Below are 14,146 nucleotides of genomic sequence, written 5' to 3' on the forward strand. Positions count from 1 at the left end.
AATGTAATGAATATTTTAAGAGATTATTTTAATTAAATTCCTGCACATCTAAACAGAGTAATATTTTATTATCACATACATAACCATGTAACTGAGGTATTCATTAAAGTTAACACTTTCTGGACCAAGAATTCATGGCATGATTTACTGACCTTGTGCAAAAAGGCACAAATTAGGAAGAAAAATGAAGGGGGACAGACTTTGATTAATATAGGTAATGCTATACCATATTTATAATAGCCTTTTCCCTATTCTGGTTTATAAATGCAGTCACTGAGAAAGGTGCCCTGCTGAGGCTGAAATGAGGCTGAAATCGGAGCACATGCCACTAGAGTGTGGGGAAACTGATCACACTGTCAGCAATTCATTTCAAAATGATGTATTTAGTGCTCATTTCACCTTCCAAGAAAAAAGGGAAAGGAGTTCCTTAGACTGGAAGGTGATATTGTTATTTTCAAGGACATACCTAAGTAAAAGATTGCAGAAAGGGGGGAGGTTAAAAAAAAAAAAGGCAAAAGCAGCGCAAACAAGGAGAGCTTTATGCAGAAATTCAGCGCTACCATGCTGTTTGATAATTGCTAACATATGTGGCTCCTCTGTTTCATTGTAGTCGTCCTCGTGAGTTCTGGCGCCTTGACTACTGGGAAGATGACTTGCGGCGCCGGCGACGATTTGTGCGTAACCCCCTTGGATCGACACATCCTGAAGCGACACTAAAAGCAGCCGGAGAACATGGTCAGTGTAAAATCTCCTTCTTGCCAATAGCAGCAGGTTACAGTACGTAGCAGTAAAGACTAGACCTTCATTCCGATAAGATGCTAGAAAATTGTCCCAAATACTAAAGGCTTTTGTTGTTGCATTTCAGACATGTTCAATACAAAGGTAAAGTGACCATTACTGCATATAAGCAGTGCTGTTATTTGTTAAGCCTCTTCATTACCTCTTCGTTGAGCTGGCACATTGTGTGTACTTGGCGTACAATGATTACAAATTTAGTTCTCACTAAGCAGCAGAAAAGTGGATGCAATTTTGCCATTAATTCCTGGGCATACTTCCTTGTGGTAAACTACCAATTTCTGCTTCAGTAACATCAGAAGAACTTTCCTGTTCAGAAATCGACAGCAGTTATTTGTTAGCCTTGGCACATATCTGCCTAACGTTACAGATAGTTTAAAAGAAAAATAACACTTCTAAAGCTAAACTCTATTCTGACCTTTGCTTGTGTTTAAGTCTTCAAGTTTTTCTGCAAGAATTTGATATAGAAGAAATAGTAACAAATGCTGAAACATAAAGTATTGTTCAAGCAGGAAAGGGTAATGATCCTTTCTACCCGGTGATTTTAAAAAAAGGCGATGAATTTGTAAAATATTTTTTCCTCATTTTATTATCAGGAATCACTCAGTTACATGCTGCTGTGTCTGTTCTAGGGGAATGTATCTACAAAAATAATGCAATAATCAGCTTGAGAATTCTACAATAAACCCAAAAGATAAGCAAACAAGCAAAAAACCCACCCAAAGCTAGTGAACTTTGGGGTTTAGTCTACTATTTTATGTCTTCATGATCTAATGAAGATACATCGATAAGGTAGAAAAATCTTTTTTATATTTAAGAATTATTTGCTTATAATACTCAGCTTTAAAGCTGAGTACCCTTCACCTTGAAGGTACATGTCATGGAATAGAATAATTTCAATTTAGGTCGTTTTTTTTTTTTTTTCTTTTTCCATCTGTGACTTACTGCGTACATATATGCATACATACACACACATATTACATCTAGAGGCTTAAACTTTATGCTAATTTAAAATTAGTAAGTGTGTTATATGAATATAGAAGAACATCACTGTCGTAAAGTTAGTTTCTGTCAGGCATCTTAACCTCTTGCACTCAGCTTTAAAGACCCATTTCTGGAAGAAAATGTCTACAATATGTCAGCTGATATAATGCCAAATGTGACATCAGTCCTCTAAAATAAATGACCGTACAGAGAATAGTCAATAAAGTGATCTGAAAGCAATGTTCACAGAGCCCTACATCTTTGACTATAGAAAGAGGAACAAGATGTAGAATTAATTAACCCATTTTTTGCTTTGGGGCTTGTTGTTCTTAATACTGTGTGTTGTTTCTATGCCATGGACTTTAAGGGCACAAGGCTTCTTTCTGTTTAATACTCCATGGATAAACAACAACGGCCCCCCTTTAATATTACGTGTGTTTTAAATAATGTCACAATTTTAAGTATTCTACTCTTATTTTTGTATTTAATTTTGATATTGTTAATCAAAATACTGAAAAATACCTTTACTGCAAAATCTTTAGAACTCCTATCTCTATTTGTGTAACTAATTCTTCTATAAGCAAACATGCACTAATGCAATTATTCATCTTTCATAGTAATGTGACATTTTCACTTAGCCAGGCTACATTTCAAGGGCTATGGCTCATACTCAGTTTGTAATTGACAGGAGTACAATTTTTGTCAATACAAAAGGAGAGTGAATACCAGCAGCCCTATTTCATAGGTAGCTAACAGGCATAGCTAGTAGCTAACCCTGGTAATTCAAATAGAGTAAATTGTTTTCTGTCCGCCTTTCTGTTTAGAATGTCACATCCTTAATAGGTTTCTGTTATATTTAATTTCTTTATATTGTTTTATTCTGAATTTAATTGCATGCTGCCTTTGTGTATCAGTTGCCATTCTTTTTCTTTATCTAGCCAGTGAATATTCTAGTTTACTGTAAGTCATTGTTTAATATGATTTCTGAAAATACAGATAATTACTATCTGCCTAACTGATGTAATTTAGATAGTAACTATATTACTATCTGAGTGTGCGTATATATGCAACTGTCTTGTTCCAAGACCTTCCACTGGCAAGGTGTAAACTAGATGACCAAAGTACAAATTCAAGTTCAGTTGGGGAAATTATATGTAATGTGTAGGAATACAAAGGTGGTTAGAGTAGTGTTGTAGTTCTCTTTTGAGATTGGGTTTTTCAGTGTGGTGTTTTAGTTTAGGGTTTTTTTGTTGTTGTTGTTTGGTTTCAAGGGGTTTTTTAGGTCTCAGAAGGTGCAGTTATCAGAAGGGTCAACTGGAGTGGTCACTTGATCTATTTCTTTCTGAATTATGTTTATAAACTTTTAATATTAGTCCGTTTCAGGTCAGAAAATCCAATTATTTTCAGATTTTTTTGGAGTCAGACTTTCAGGCCTTGTTTTCATGGTGCAGATATCCTTAGAATTTGCAGAATATTTGCCCTGGTATTTTATGATCTCATCAATAATTTATCATTAGTTATTCTATTTCAATTAATTTGACATGTCGTTGAAGCAAAATAATTTAAAAATAATGAATAAAAAGATATGTGCTGCCTATTCAAGCTTTTCTCAAAACAAAACAAACCAAACCCTGAAACTGGGCATGAGAGGTTTTGCCAAAAGGGAAGAATGGGGAAAATAATGCATAAATAACTAGTGCAGTAGCCATGCTTGAAAGCACAGATTTTAACACACTTTTCATTAGTAGACAAACATTATCAGCTGCTTGGTGTCTTTCAAATAAAACCTCAAATATTCTCCTCACCCCAGAGAGCTCACAGTCCAGGAAATATCACAGTTTGCAACTATGAAAATTATTCAGAAGCAACTGGAAGCCTAGATATTGTTCAGTAAAACCTAGAGAGAACAACAACAGCTATCAGCTCTGTTGCAGCCTAGTTATGTGTCTTAGTAACCAGAACCAATCTTTTCCAGGGATTGATTTGATTTGAAGGAGAACCTCTGGTGCAGAGGTGGCAGAATAAATACCTGAAGACTAATGTTCTCTGTTCAGACAATCAATACCAGCCCCATGACTATACTTCTGGCTACCTTCTAGTTAAAAACAAATTTTTTAATTCTGACAATTTAATTGCCATTCCCAAGTTCACATTATCTTGCTTGGGAAAAAAAGGCTTTAGGTAATTTTTCAAAAGGGGAGAGGGGAAATCCTTCCAAAATAGCTATTTATAAAAGTCAGTCTACTAGTGTATTGTGGGGGAAGGAAAGAGAGGTGAAGGTGGTGTGGTAGCAGTCTGGGAAGGAAACAGTTAACTCCTCTCTGATCTACCTTTCATTCATTGATTAGAATTGAAAGCAAAATACCTGTATAGGTGTGAAAGTGCAAAAAATGAGTACTTAAATCCTGTTGGTGGTTTTAGATGGATCCCCAAATAGAATGTTTTGTGAGAGAATCTTTAGCTGCTAGAAGATACCTTATCAAGCTTTTTAACAAGTGATTTGTTGGTTTTTATTGACATTTGTTAAAAACTAGGGGAGAGGGGGATTAAAAGCCTGTAGTGTTTCCAGGTGGAGTGCAGAGCTTTGTGACTGCAAAGGACTAGCAGCTGATCACCTACAGTATTGCAATCAACTGGTCAGTTCTCTTTGCCTCAACCCAAGGGATGCAAAAGTAGTGGGTGTTAAAAATAATGTTTGAAAAATCTGATGTGAAAGTGGTCATTTTATCCCTTATCTTCTTCAACAAATAGGAAGACTAAGAGGGAGGCTTCTGGGAGCCCTTTTTTAAAAAGTAGATCGTAAGGGGCTTTTAATGCATCTTTTCCCTGAATTGCTTTTCCTGATACATTTTACCAGACATAAAAAAAATAAAAAAAAATATTCTGTGTCGTGCTTTCTGATACTTTATTTTCAATTAACTTTGAAAAATTTTATCTCCCAGGTCAGGTTAAGTTATAGACAAACAATTTGAAGTAATATGTCATTCTTTGAATGCCTTAAGCTTGTTCAGCAACGCAAGCTAAACTATTACTTTTACACCCAGATGTTCCAGAGATTTAACTGGAATAAATAAGATGGTGCAAATGCAGAGATCTGTTTGCAAAAAGCTACTTGAAGAAATGGTCTTACAGAGCAGTTTGGGAAGGATTGCATGGAATTACACTAATGAATTATGGTAATGTTATGGCCTGTGCAACACATAGGCCATGCCTTAAGGTCTGGATCTTGAAAAGGTGGATGTGAATGTATGCTTAGATCTGCGGTGTTGGAGGCAGAATTTCCAGTCACGCCAAGAACAGGCAGACCTGGCAGCGAGTGGTTTCAGTTAGCAGATGACAGGGCAAGGTTTGGGACCTGAAATATGAAATCCAGTGTAATATACCCCTGTGCATGCATGGGAACTGAGTAGGTCACGTGCTGGCATGCTCTGTCATATGTATCTCTAATCAGTAAATATAGAGAAAGAACTAGATTGTGGCCAACCCACATAAGTGCATTTCTCTACAGAAAATAGGTGAATCCATGTGGAATATAGTCAGTTCTATACAGATACTGGTGGGAGCGTGCGTGTGTTAGTTGCAGGTGTAGTGCTTTATTCAGGTCAGTATAGAAAAGCAGATTCTGGTTTGGAGTGTGATGCCTTACTGCCTTCCAGTAGCTGGTCTCCGCAGATGTGTAGACAGGCTCTGCATCTTCCTGTGCCTGCGTGTATACACGTTTCATGCATGTCAGGAAATGTGGCTAACTAACAACATATGCAAAGAGATGACAAAAATTTACAAAGATGGTCTAAAATCTTTTTTGGAAAAAGGCAGTTACATAAGATGTATGTTTTTGAATCAGTATAATATCATTAGTTGGGGAAAGAAATAAAATCTGAATAACTGACAAAGATGAGGCGGGAGATGTGTATTTCTGTTATCCAGTCATCTGTGGCTGGGAAGTTGCCATACTGATTTAATTTTTTCTTAATGGTAGATGAGAAGAAAGGCTGAAGGACACACTAGTATTTTGGACAAGCTGTGCTAAGTATAACAGTATTAAGCTTTGATCTTGGCTCTCAGCTCAGTCTTACATGAGAATAGGTAAAAAGCTATGTTTGAAATAGCCTTTTTCAGTATAAAACAGATTGTAGTAGAAGAAGCGAAAATGGCAAGTATGTACAATGTAGATGGGGCTTTTGAAACAACAAGTACAGTTTGCCTGCATTAAAAAAAAAAAAAAAAATAAAATTATCTTTGACTTTATCCCTGGGATGGTTTTGTTCTGTTTTACTTTTTTTGATCTTCAAGAGAATGCTGGTAGACCACTGACTAACGGTGCATGTGGTGTATATTAGTATACTGTTGGTAATTTTACTGCTGCTAACTTAAAATCCTCAAGGGGGAGTTAATTACAGGAAAACCTTTCTAAATATCAGCTGCATATTTTCCATGACAAGAAGGTTTTCAACTCGCATTGAACAGCTCCAGAGTCAGAGTTATCACTATTTACATGAGCACATTTTAGAAGAAAGTAAAATTTGTGTTTGTACAATGCAGTAAAAGCTTTACAGTAATTGATTTTTTAAAGGCTTACTTACAAGTGGCAGTTATTGGTTAGGGTGAAAGGATCCATGCATAAATTACCTTTTTTTTTTTATGGCATGTTATATTTCCTTTTCTTTGTGTTTATTGTTTGTGTGTTTTTGTTTTGTGTTGGGGTTTTTTTTGTTGCTTGGGGTTTTTTTGTAAGCTTAGGGCCTAAACCAAAACCAGGGTATTTGGTGGTTTGGGGTTTTTTGTTTGTTTGTGTTTCTTTTTCAGTTTTCACTTAACTGAAAAGTTTATTATTTGCAATTTATGTGCATATATTTACTTAAACAATTTAAACTTTATATATTGCCAGTGGGGAATTGCTGCCTTCTGTAAATGTTTGCAGATTAACATATTTTTAATGTAAACCAGTGGAACTTGCAGTATGGCAGTAATCAGAGAAAGCAACATGGTGAAGTTAGCGGCTCCTCATGTGTTTGGTGAAAGTTTTTTTTTCAAACACGGTTGTGCCACGAGCGTTCTCAATCTTTTTTGTTTGTTTGTTTTGGGGTTTTTTTTTTTTTTTTTTTTTTTTTACGAAACAGTATTTTCATTTTCTGCTGAAACCCGGCAGTAACACATAGACTGATGGGGTTTGGCTTTTACCACAGCAAGCAGTAACTTAGGTGTAGAGAGTTGCGTGAGCGATCGCCTTTTTTTTTTTTTTTGGTTAATTTCCACCCCCCCCCCCCACCCCCCACCCCGCTTCCTTCTTTCTCTCCCTCTGCCCCCCGGCTGCTGCTCGGAGCTTGTCATGTAGATGGAGCCGAGGCGGAGCGCGGGGCGGTGCGGGGCGCTGCCGGTGCCCCCGGCAGAGCCGCCCCTGAGGGCACGGCCCGAGGCTGCGCCGCCTGCCTACGGGCTGGGCCGAGCTGGCCGAGCTTTCCGTTTATTTCCCTTCCGTTCCCAAAGTTCAGCTGTGAGCCTGGCGGTGTCCCCGTAAGGCCCGGGTACCACTCCGCGGTGCCTCACGGAAGCAGGTGCAGGCTTTTCTCTGTCTGTGCCCCCCCCGCCGTTCCCCGCCCGAGCCGGTGAGGCGGGCGGCGCTGCCGCACGGCACCCGCGCACCGTTCCGGGCTGCCCGGGGCTGCGGGAGGGACGGACGGACGGAGGCCGCCCCGCCGCCTCCCCGCTGCCGCGGCGCCCGGCCCGCCCCCACCGGGGGCCGCTCCCCCTGCCGCCCCGCAGCGGAGCGGCGCGGAGCCGTGGCCGGCCGCAGTGCCTTACCCGTGGGCGGCGACCCCCCCCTCCCCGTCTGCCCCGTTTCTCCGGCTGCCGGGAGTTTGTGGGGCCGAGCGGCCTGTTGCGCTGCCCCCGGTGCCGTGCCGCCGCCGGCCCCTCTCCCGGGCCGTGCTCGCTGCCGGCGCGGCGCCGGCCCCCGGCCTCGGCTTGCGGTGCCCGGGTACTGCGGCGGGCAGGGGGACCTACTGCCGAGCAGGGGGCTCTGCCGTGCCCTGTCCCCCTGCTGTCATAACTCTGGGAGCAGAGGGAAATGCTGCAGAGAGCTCTGGATAATTTTGAGCAGGCTTAATAGGATTAAAACTGGATGTGTCCTAACATTAAAGGATTAAGGCAGGTACTTCCCACAGCGAGCCCTAAACAGTTTTCCTCCTGAACTTTCGTTTTGAAAAAAAAAAACCACCAACAAAACCCCAAACCACTCCTTTGTCACTGATGCCTCTGAGACCCGACAGACAGCAACGTGTGTGTCTTTCATTCCAGGTCCCAGTGAGGACATTCTTGTTAAAGGAAAGCAGTCCATCAAGAGTCAAGCTTTAGGAAATCAGAACTCAGAAAGTGAGATTCTCTTGGAAGGTGACGACGATATCATGTCATTCATGGAGGAAAGAGAAGCAGAGAACTTAACGGGTAACTTCAGCTATCTCATTTTCTCCCCAGCTTCTTTACTACTTAAGTTCTGATCTCTCCTGCTCTGCACTGAATCATGTTTTGGGATGCACGCTGATAAATTGTTCCTTCCTATAGCTGGGTTGTTAAGATAATTTTCTGTGCACCTCAGATGCTGAGGGCTTATTTGAAGAGAGTTGTGAGTTTTCTGTAAGCCTTTTATAACCTTCTTGTTTCTGCAGCGGATGTCCGTATTCTAGGAAACCTTCCCTAGAGAAAGTAGCTCTACCTTGAAAAGGGCTTCCTTTTTTTTTTTTTGACCCTGTTCCACTCCTCAAACCATTAGACCTAGTGGACAATTAGGCAAGTTGACTGTAATTAAAGACTTTGGAGAGCTTGATGTGTTTTCCTCTGAGTCTGTAAAATTGTACATATTGGGTATTTACCTGGGTTTGAAGGATCTGTACACTCACTGGAATTAATTCCTTTAAACCTCTTGTCATTTCCCCATTGAAGTCCCTTCTCCGCAGACCATAGCCGCCTTTTTAGACTTCACTTCTTTTTTTCTGAAGAAGAAACAGTACTTCAGGTCTTTGAACTTACTTCATTTTACTCAGTCACTTGCAGCCTTTGCTGATGTTGCAGCCTGAGTGGAGTGGGTCCATTTCTGTACAGTTCAAAATGTAAAACCAGAGTAAGCTCCTCAGTTCAGGGACTGGGAGTTGTTCGAGGAATGTTTATTTGAGCAATTTTTACAGGGAAAATACAAACTTCTCTGTGTTGTTCTGCTTTCTCAACTGGTATCCCATGTACATTTGCTTCAGAGAAAAATATCATTTCCTGGATAATTCTGGTTCCTTGGGAAGCTAGTAGTATAAACTTACATTGAAACATATGATAATTCAGCGAAATTACTGGAAGTGACTATTGGCAGCTTGCTTATCCCTGAACTGCATCCCACTCCATTTTTTTTTTAAAGCAAAGTTAAAAATGCAGCATAATGAAAAAAAGAAAACCTGCATAAGAAGAGTGAAGTAAAATAAAGTAACAAGAGAATAACGCAATGGCATTTTCTGTATGTGAATCTTTTTTTTCCTTTCTATCACAAGCTTCCTTCTCAACAGTGTGCTCCGCGTTTCCTTCTCTTTCATTATTCGTTCATTGGTTTGAGTAATACATTCATACTGTAATAGAGGTGAAAGGGGAGTTTAATTATATAATCTTGACAATGGCGATAGGATTAAGAAGTAATCCTCACTAATAAAGTGGTGTGGGTTAGAAATGAAGTGGAAATTGTCAGGGGTCTTCTACGGGACCTGGACTGCCCCAGCTTCTGCAGCTGTGTGCTTGCCCTGTAATTGAATGTCTGCGAGTGATTGAAAAAATGTTATTTCTCCTCTGGATTACATGCTAATGTACAGAGGGCAAAGGGAGACAGCAAAAGAACACATAGCTGCTTATTTCATCCATTTGTGCGGGTGAGCTTTGGGAAATCATGGCAGTTCCGCAGCTATCTCATGCCCATCTGCAAACACAATGTATTTGTACATTGGGAATAGAGGGCAAAGCTGCTCTGATCTCAGCAGAGCATCTCTTCTTTTGTCCTAGTGGCACACATTGAGATTGATGCGAGATTAAGGACCATCACCCTCCTAACAATCGATGGAAATGACAATTCATCTGAATTTTTTTGTCAGTTATTCTCACGTTGATTACCTGAATGTGTGTACCTCATTTATAGATGCTTTATTAAAACAAAATTATCTATGTCACTTTCATATCTTGCACTGTTTTACAGAAGTCAGATAATACTGCAGCCAAGTAACTTCATTTCCTTACCTCTTAATCAGCTGGATGACAAACCTAACCTGTTTTCTTTCTGTACGTGCTAGTTTATATAATAGGTTCTGCATTGTCACATCTATGCTGAACCTATTGTTTTCAGTAGTAGTCTGATTTGTCCCTGTGATAAGCCCTGTGGAGATGTGATCATTCCAATAAAAATTCATTCAGTTGGAAACCAACCCTCCAGCTGTTTACTCCCACAGTCCCTGGGCTACACTAACGCTGCGTGGAATCCTTGAACAATATTTAACGTGGAATCAAAAGCATCTTTAAAACATTTTACTTTAGGCTCTCTAACATTGTGTAACCGTAACAATAGATTTCTAGCATCCATGAGGGAACACTTTACAGTTAGACAACTTTGAGCCTCGACTGCTGTTTGCATTTTTGTGGAAGGCTATTGAAACTGTCCGGTACCTAAAGAACACATCTGACAGTAAAATTTCAAGTGTTGATGTGTGCGCTCTCTATATTGCACATAACAGAAGGTATGCAACTCTCGAACTTTCTTGAAAAGAAAATGCGTCTCAGTAAAAACTATATACTGCCATGCCTGAAGCCAGCTCTGGCACGCATAATGTATGCATCAGTTTGCAATTGTAGATGCGTCAGTGTTCAGCAGCAGAGAGACACTGCAAATATGTTACATATGTTCTTTTCTGGGATAAAAAGAGCTGCTTTTTAAGCGAGAGTGAAGTTCATTGCTTTATTTATTTTAATCTTCTAGACTTGAAAAGCAAATTGCACTTGCACTCTTCTCTGTTTTGAATATTGTTGGTGTTTTCACTTTTTTGCAGGTCCAGTTGCCTTAAGCACACCGGCTCAGCTTGTGGCACCCTCAGTGGTAGTGAAAGGCACTCTTTCCATCACTCTTTCTGAGCTCTACTTTGAGGTGGATGAAGAAGATCCCAGTTTTAAGAAAATCGACCCAAAGGTAAGAGATCATTGACCCTGAGCTGTGAGAGATGATGACAAATTACCCAAGACCTTTAATTCTTCATTCTACTTCCTTTACCTCTATTGGTCCACAGTGTTCCTGCTTTAATAAGTTTGTGACTGACCATATATGTTACTGAACTTCAAGTAGGGTGACACCTCCTTTCCTTCTCCTTTTTCTCCCCCTCCCACAATTCGACCCTACTTGAATGTTAATTAGCTTGCTGCGAATAAAGCTCCAGGGAGGCATCTTAAATAAAGACATCTTGAATCACAGGCCTGTGTGAATACTGGAAAGTTCAACGAGGCTTTTAGCCCAAATGCTTCGGTTTACCTTCCAGTTCTTATATAATGCCAGTGTAACATAGCACTAAACTTCCTACACTCCAGAGTTTTCAGTGCTTCTGTATTGTATTATCCTGTAACGGATTTTACAAGGCCTGTTATTATTTATTGTGCCTAAGGAGAAAACATAATTGCCCTCATAAAATACATTTCTGAACTGACTTTCTGATTTCCACAAACTTTATTTGCTCAGAGTTACTTGATTACTAGTCTTTTGTTTAAAATTAGTAACCTTCAGTAAAATTCCTACTTCAAAGGCAGTATATTGTGTAAATTAGCTTAATAAGGTTGCACTTGAATGTTTTCTGCAGTACTATGCTGACATTTCAAAAGTATGACACAACTGGTAAATATTCTCGCATCCTACTTTTAACCACAGTGATGGCTCTTGGTTTTTTAAATATCTTATCAATATTTTAAATATTTGATGTTAAAGAAGGTAATAATTTCTTTGTGAAGGAGAAAAAAGTCCCTGGGAGAAGCAGTGGTTTTCTGCTTGACTGTAGAGAATACCTTGTGTGTTAAGCACCAGTTCGGTTCTTTGTTCCTATTGAGTAAATTGCTCTTGTCTGTATTAAAAATGGCATCAGTGGGGTCTGAAAGCTGGGGTTATCAAATTCTATCAAGGAGGAAATATATCTTGAAAAACAACACTCGTGGATTCTTAGAACTAGAATTTAATATAAGGTATTCAGTAGAACTGTGCTTTTTATGTGATACCATAAATGAGATTTGACTTTTCTTTTGGTCTTGAAGTATTTTGTCAATATTTCTGAGATTATTTCCAGTATGAGATAGCTGTTAAAATTTTGATATGCTTATTCCTTCCGTAGAGTTTTGTAAAAATATCTAATGCTAAAAAGGATATAAATATAAAATGTAAAGACAGTTGGATATGTTACTGGATTGCATTTTCCATCTAAAATGTGCTGCTTTGTATCACGTTAGCATGAGTGAAGTCTTACAGATCTGCGTTATTCTGCATGTTTAGCACATAGGGCGTCTGAGTACAGTTATTTCTTACCATTCCTGTTACATGTTTTATGGGGACATTGGCATACGGCACATACTCAGCTTGCTTTCTTTTCTCCTGGTTTCAAGTATTTGCTAGTGGTTGTTTTCTTAACTGTGAGCAGGCATTCTGGTTTTATTTGACTGTATCTTAAATTCTGTATCTGGGAGATTTTCTTTGGGTTCCTATAAGAGGAGGAGTTGGTTACATGAAATACAGGCTACCCCTCGTACATCCTACTTGTGATGCTACTTTAGCTGGAGGTCTTAAAAGAAAGAAAAAAAGAGCACCTTTTGTAATGTCTTGGGGCGGAAGCTAAAAATCAAATGTGAATATTTTTTTATTTTAAAGAACAAAAATAGCTTACAACGCAGCCTGCTTCCAAGCATGAACGCTTCCCATCCCCACCCTCTGCCTAAGTTACTGTACCTTGGCAGCGGGGACTAAAGCTGCTGGAGAAAATGCCCCTTGGAGAGAAAAAAAAATAATAATCCTAATCCGCTGTAGCTCAGCAGGCCTGTTTAATTAATGAGGCTTCATCTGTTTGATAAATTTAAATTCCTTGTATATTTGTCTAAACTGCTGAAAAGAAAACATTGTGACAAGTTCCTGAAGGAACCTGCGGCAGAGATAGCATCAGCGGCGGTGAGGTCAGGGTTTGTGCGGCGGCGGGCTGGTTCCAGAGGCAAAGGCTTGCCCCGCAGGCTACGAGCCCGTTCTGCCAGGCGAGCCGGGACCAGGCAGCGCTGGGGAAAGGCTCCGGTGACTCCATCAGACACTTGTGGAGGCAGCCGGGCGGTGACGCTGGGCTGGGCTGGGGGACAGCCCCGTGTCCCGGGTGCTGCCGCTGCCGCCGGGCAGGGTGGCCTCCGCGCCTTCCCCGGGGGCGCATCCCCCGGGCTGCTCCCCCCTGGCTAATTCCGTTTTTAACCTAAAGACAAGCCACATTTTGGATGGCTATTTCTTTCCGGATCCGTCCGCAAAGAAACGGAAGTAGTCCTCTGGGGGCAAGAACTCACATTTTTACACCCCCACCCCCCTCCTCCGCACCCCCGCCCCGAAAAGACACGAAAACTTGCTCGAAATGCCCCGAGCCGCCTTGAAATCTCCCGGGCGGCTCCAGCAGATAACGCTAACGTTTTTATCAATCTTAGAAATGCCTTCCCAATAAAAATCCCGCAGATATTTTTTTTTTTCCTAAGTCTTCCTGAGCAAACTCAGTGCGAAATGGCCACAGCACGAAATGCCAGGAATCGCGCAGAGCTTGGCTCTGGGGGAGGGAGATCGGCGGGATCCGCACAGGGAGCCACCGGCTGATCCTGTGGGATCGGGGGGTTCCTGACGGCTGGCTTCCCTGCTCCACCGGCTACGCTGCCGTGCGATTTTATGCTGTACTTAAAAATGCGGGGAAAACAAATGTTTGTTTAAAAAAAATATCGACCCGGTTGCTCTAAAGCGCATTAATTATTCAGGGTAGATCTATAGACTTCCTCCGTCTCAAAGTCAAATGGATAGCGCGTTCGCTCTGGAAAGCGAAAGCAAAGAGCGAAGGTTTTATTTAAAATAGAACACAAGCGCTCGCGATTTACCGGGAAAGAAGGAAAGAAAACTGTAAGGAAAAAAATAAGGCTGAGGACCGCAGGGTAGGAAACGGCATTGCTCTAATTCTGCCTGAAATCTGGCGAGCAATGCTCCGCATATTCCCAAGGTTGAGGGGGGAAAATTAAAGTCAGAGAAATTTAGCAGATGTTGTCACATGCTGAACTACATACAGAATCTGTAAGATTTTTTTTTCCTCAGAAGCGC

The 14,146-nt window shown here is 40.7% G+C and overlaps 1 protein-coding gene across 4 annotated transcripts in view; it reads left to right on the plus strand.

Moving 5' to 3' along the window:
• LRBA (LPS responsive beige-like anchor protein) overlaps positions 1-14,146 on the plus strand; it is a 411,064-nt gene that overhangs the window by 214,290 nt on the left and 182,628 nt on the right. For all 4 annotated transcript variants that reach the window (XM_056360770.1, XM_056360786.1, XM_056360779.1 and 1 more), the window contains 3 exons: positions 611-735; positions 8,077-8,223; positions 10,845-10,981. In XM_056360770.1, the coding sequence (XP_056216745.1) occupies positions 611-735; positions 8,077-8,223; positions 10,845-10,981 (409 nt within the window). The remainder of the gene's footprint in view (positions 1-610; positions 736-8,076; positions 8,224-10,844; positions 10,982-14,146) is intronic.

Source organism: Falco biarmicus, chromosome 1, assembly GCF_023638135.1.
Source record: "Falco biarmicus isolate bFalBia1 chromosome 1, bFalBia1.pri, whole genome shotgun sequence".
NCBI classification, from domain to species: Eukaryota; Metazoa; Chordata; class Aves; order Falconiformes; family Falconidae; genus Falco; species Falco biarmicus.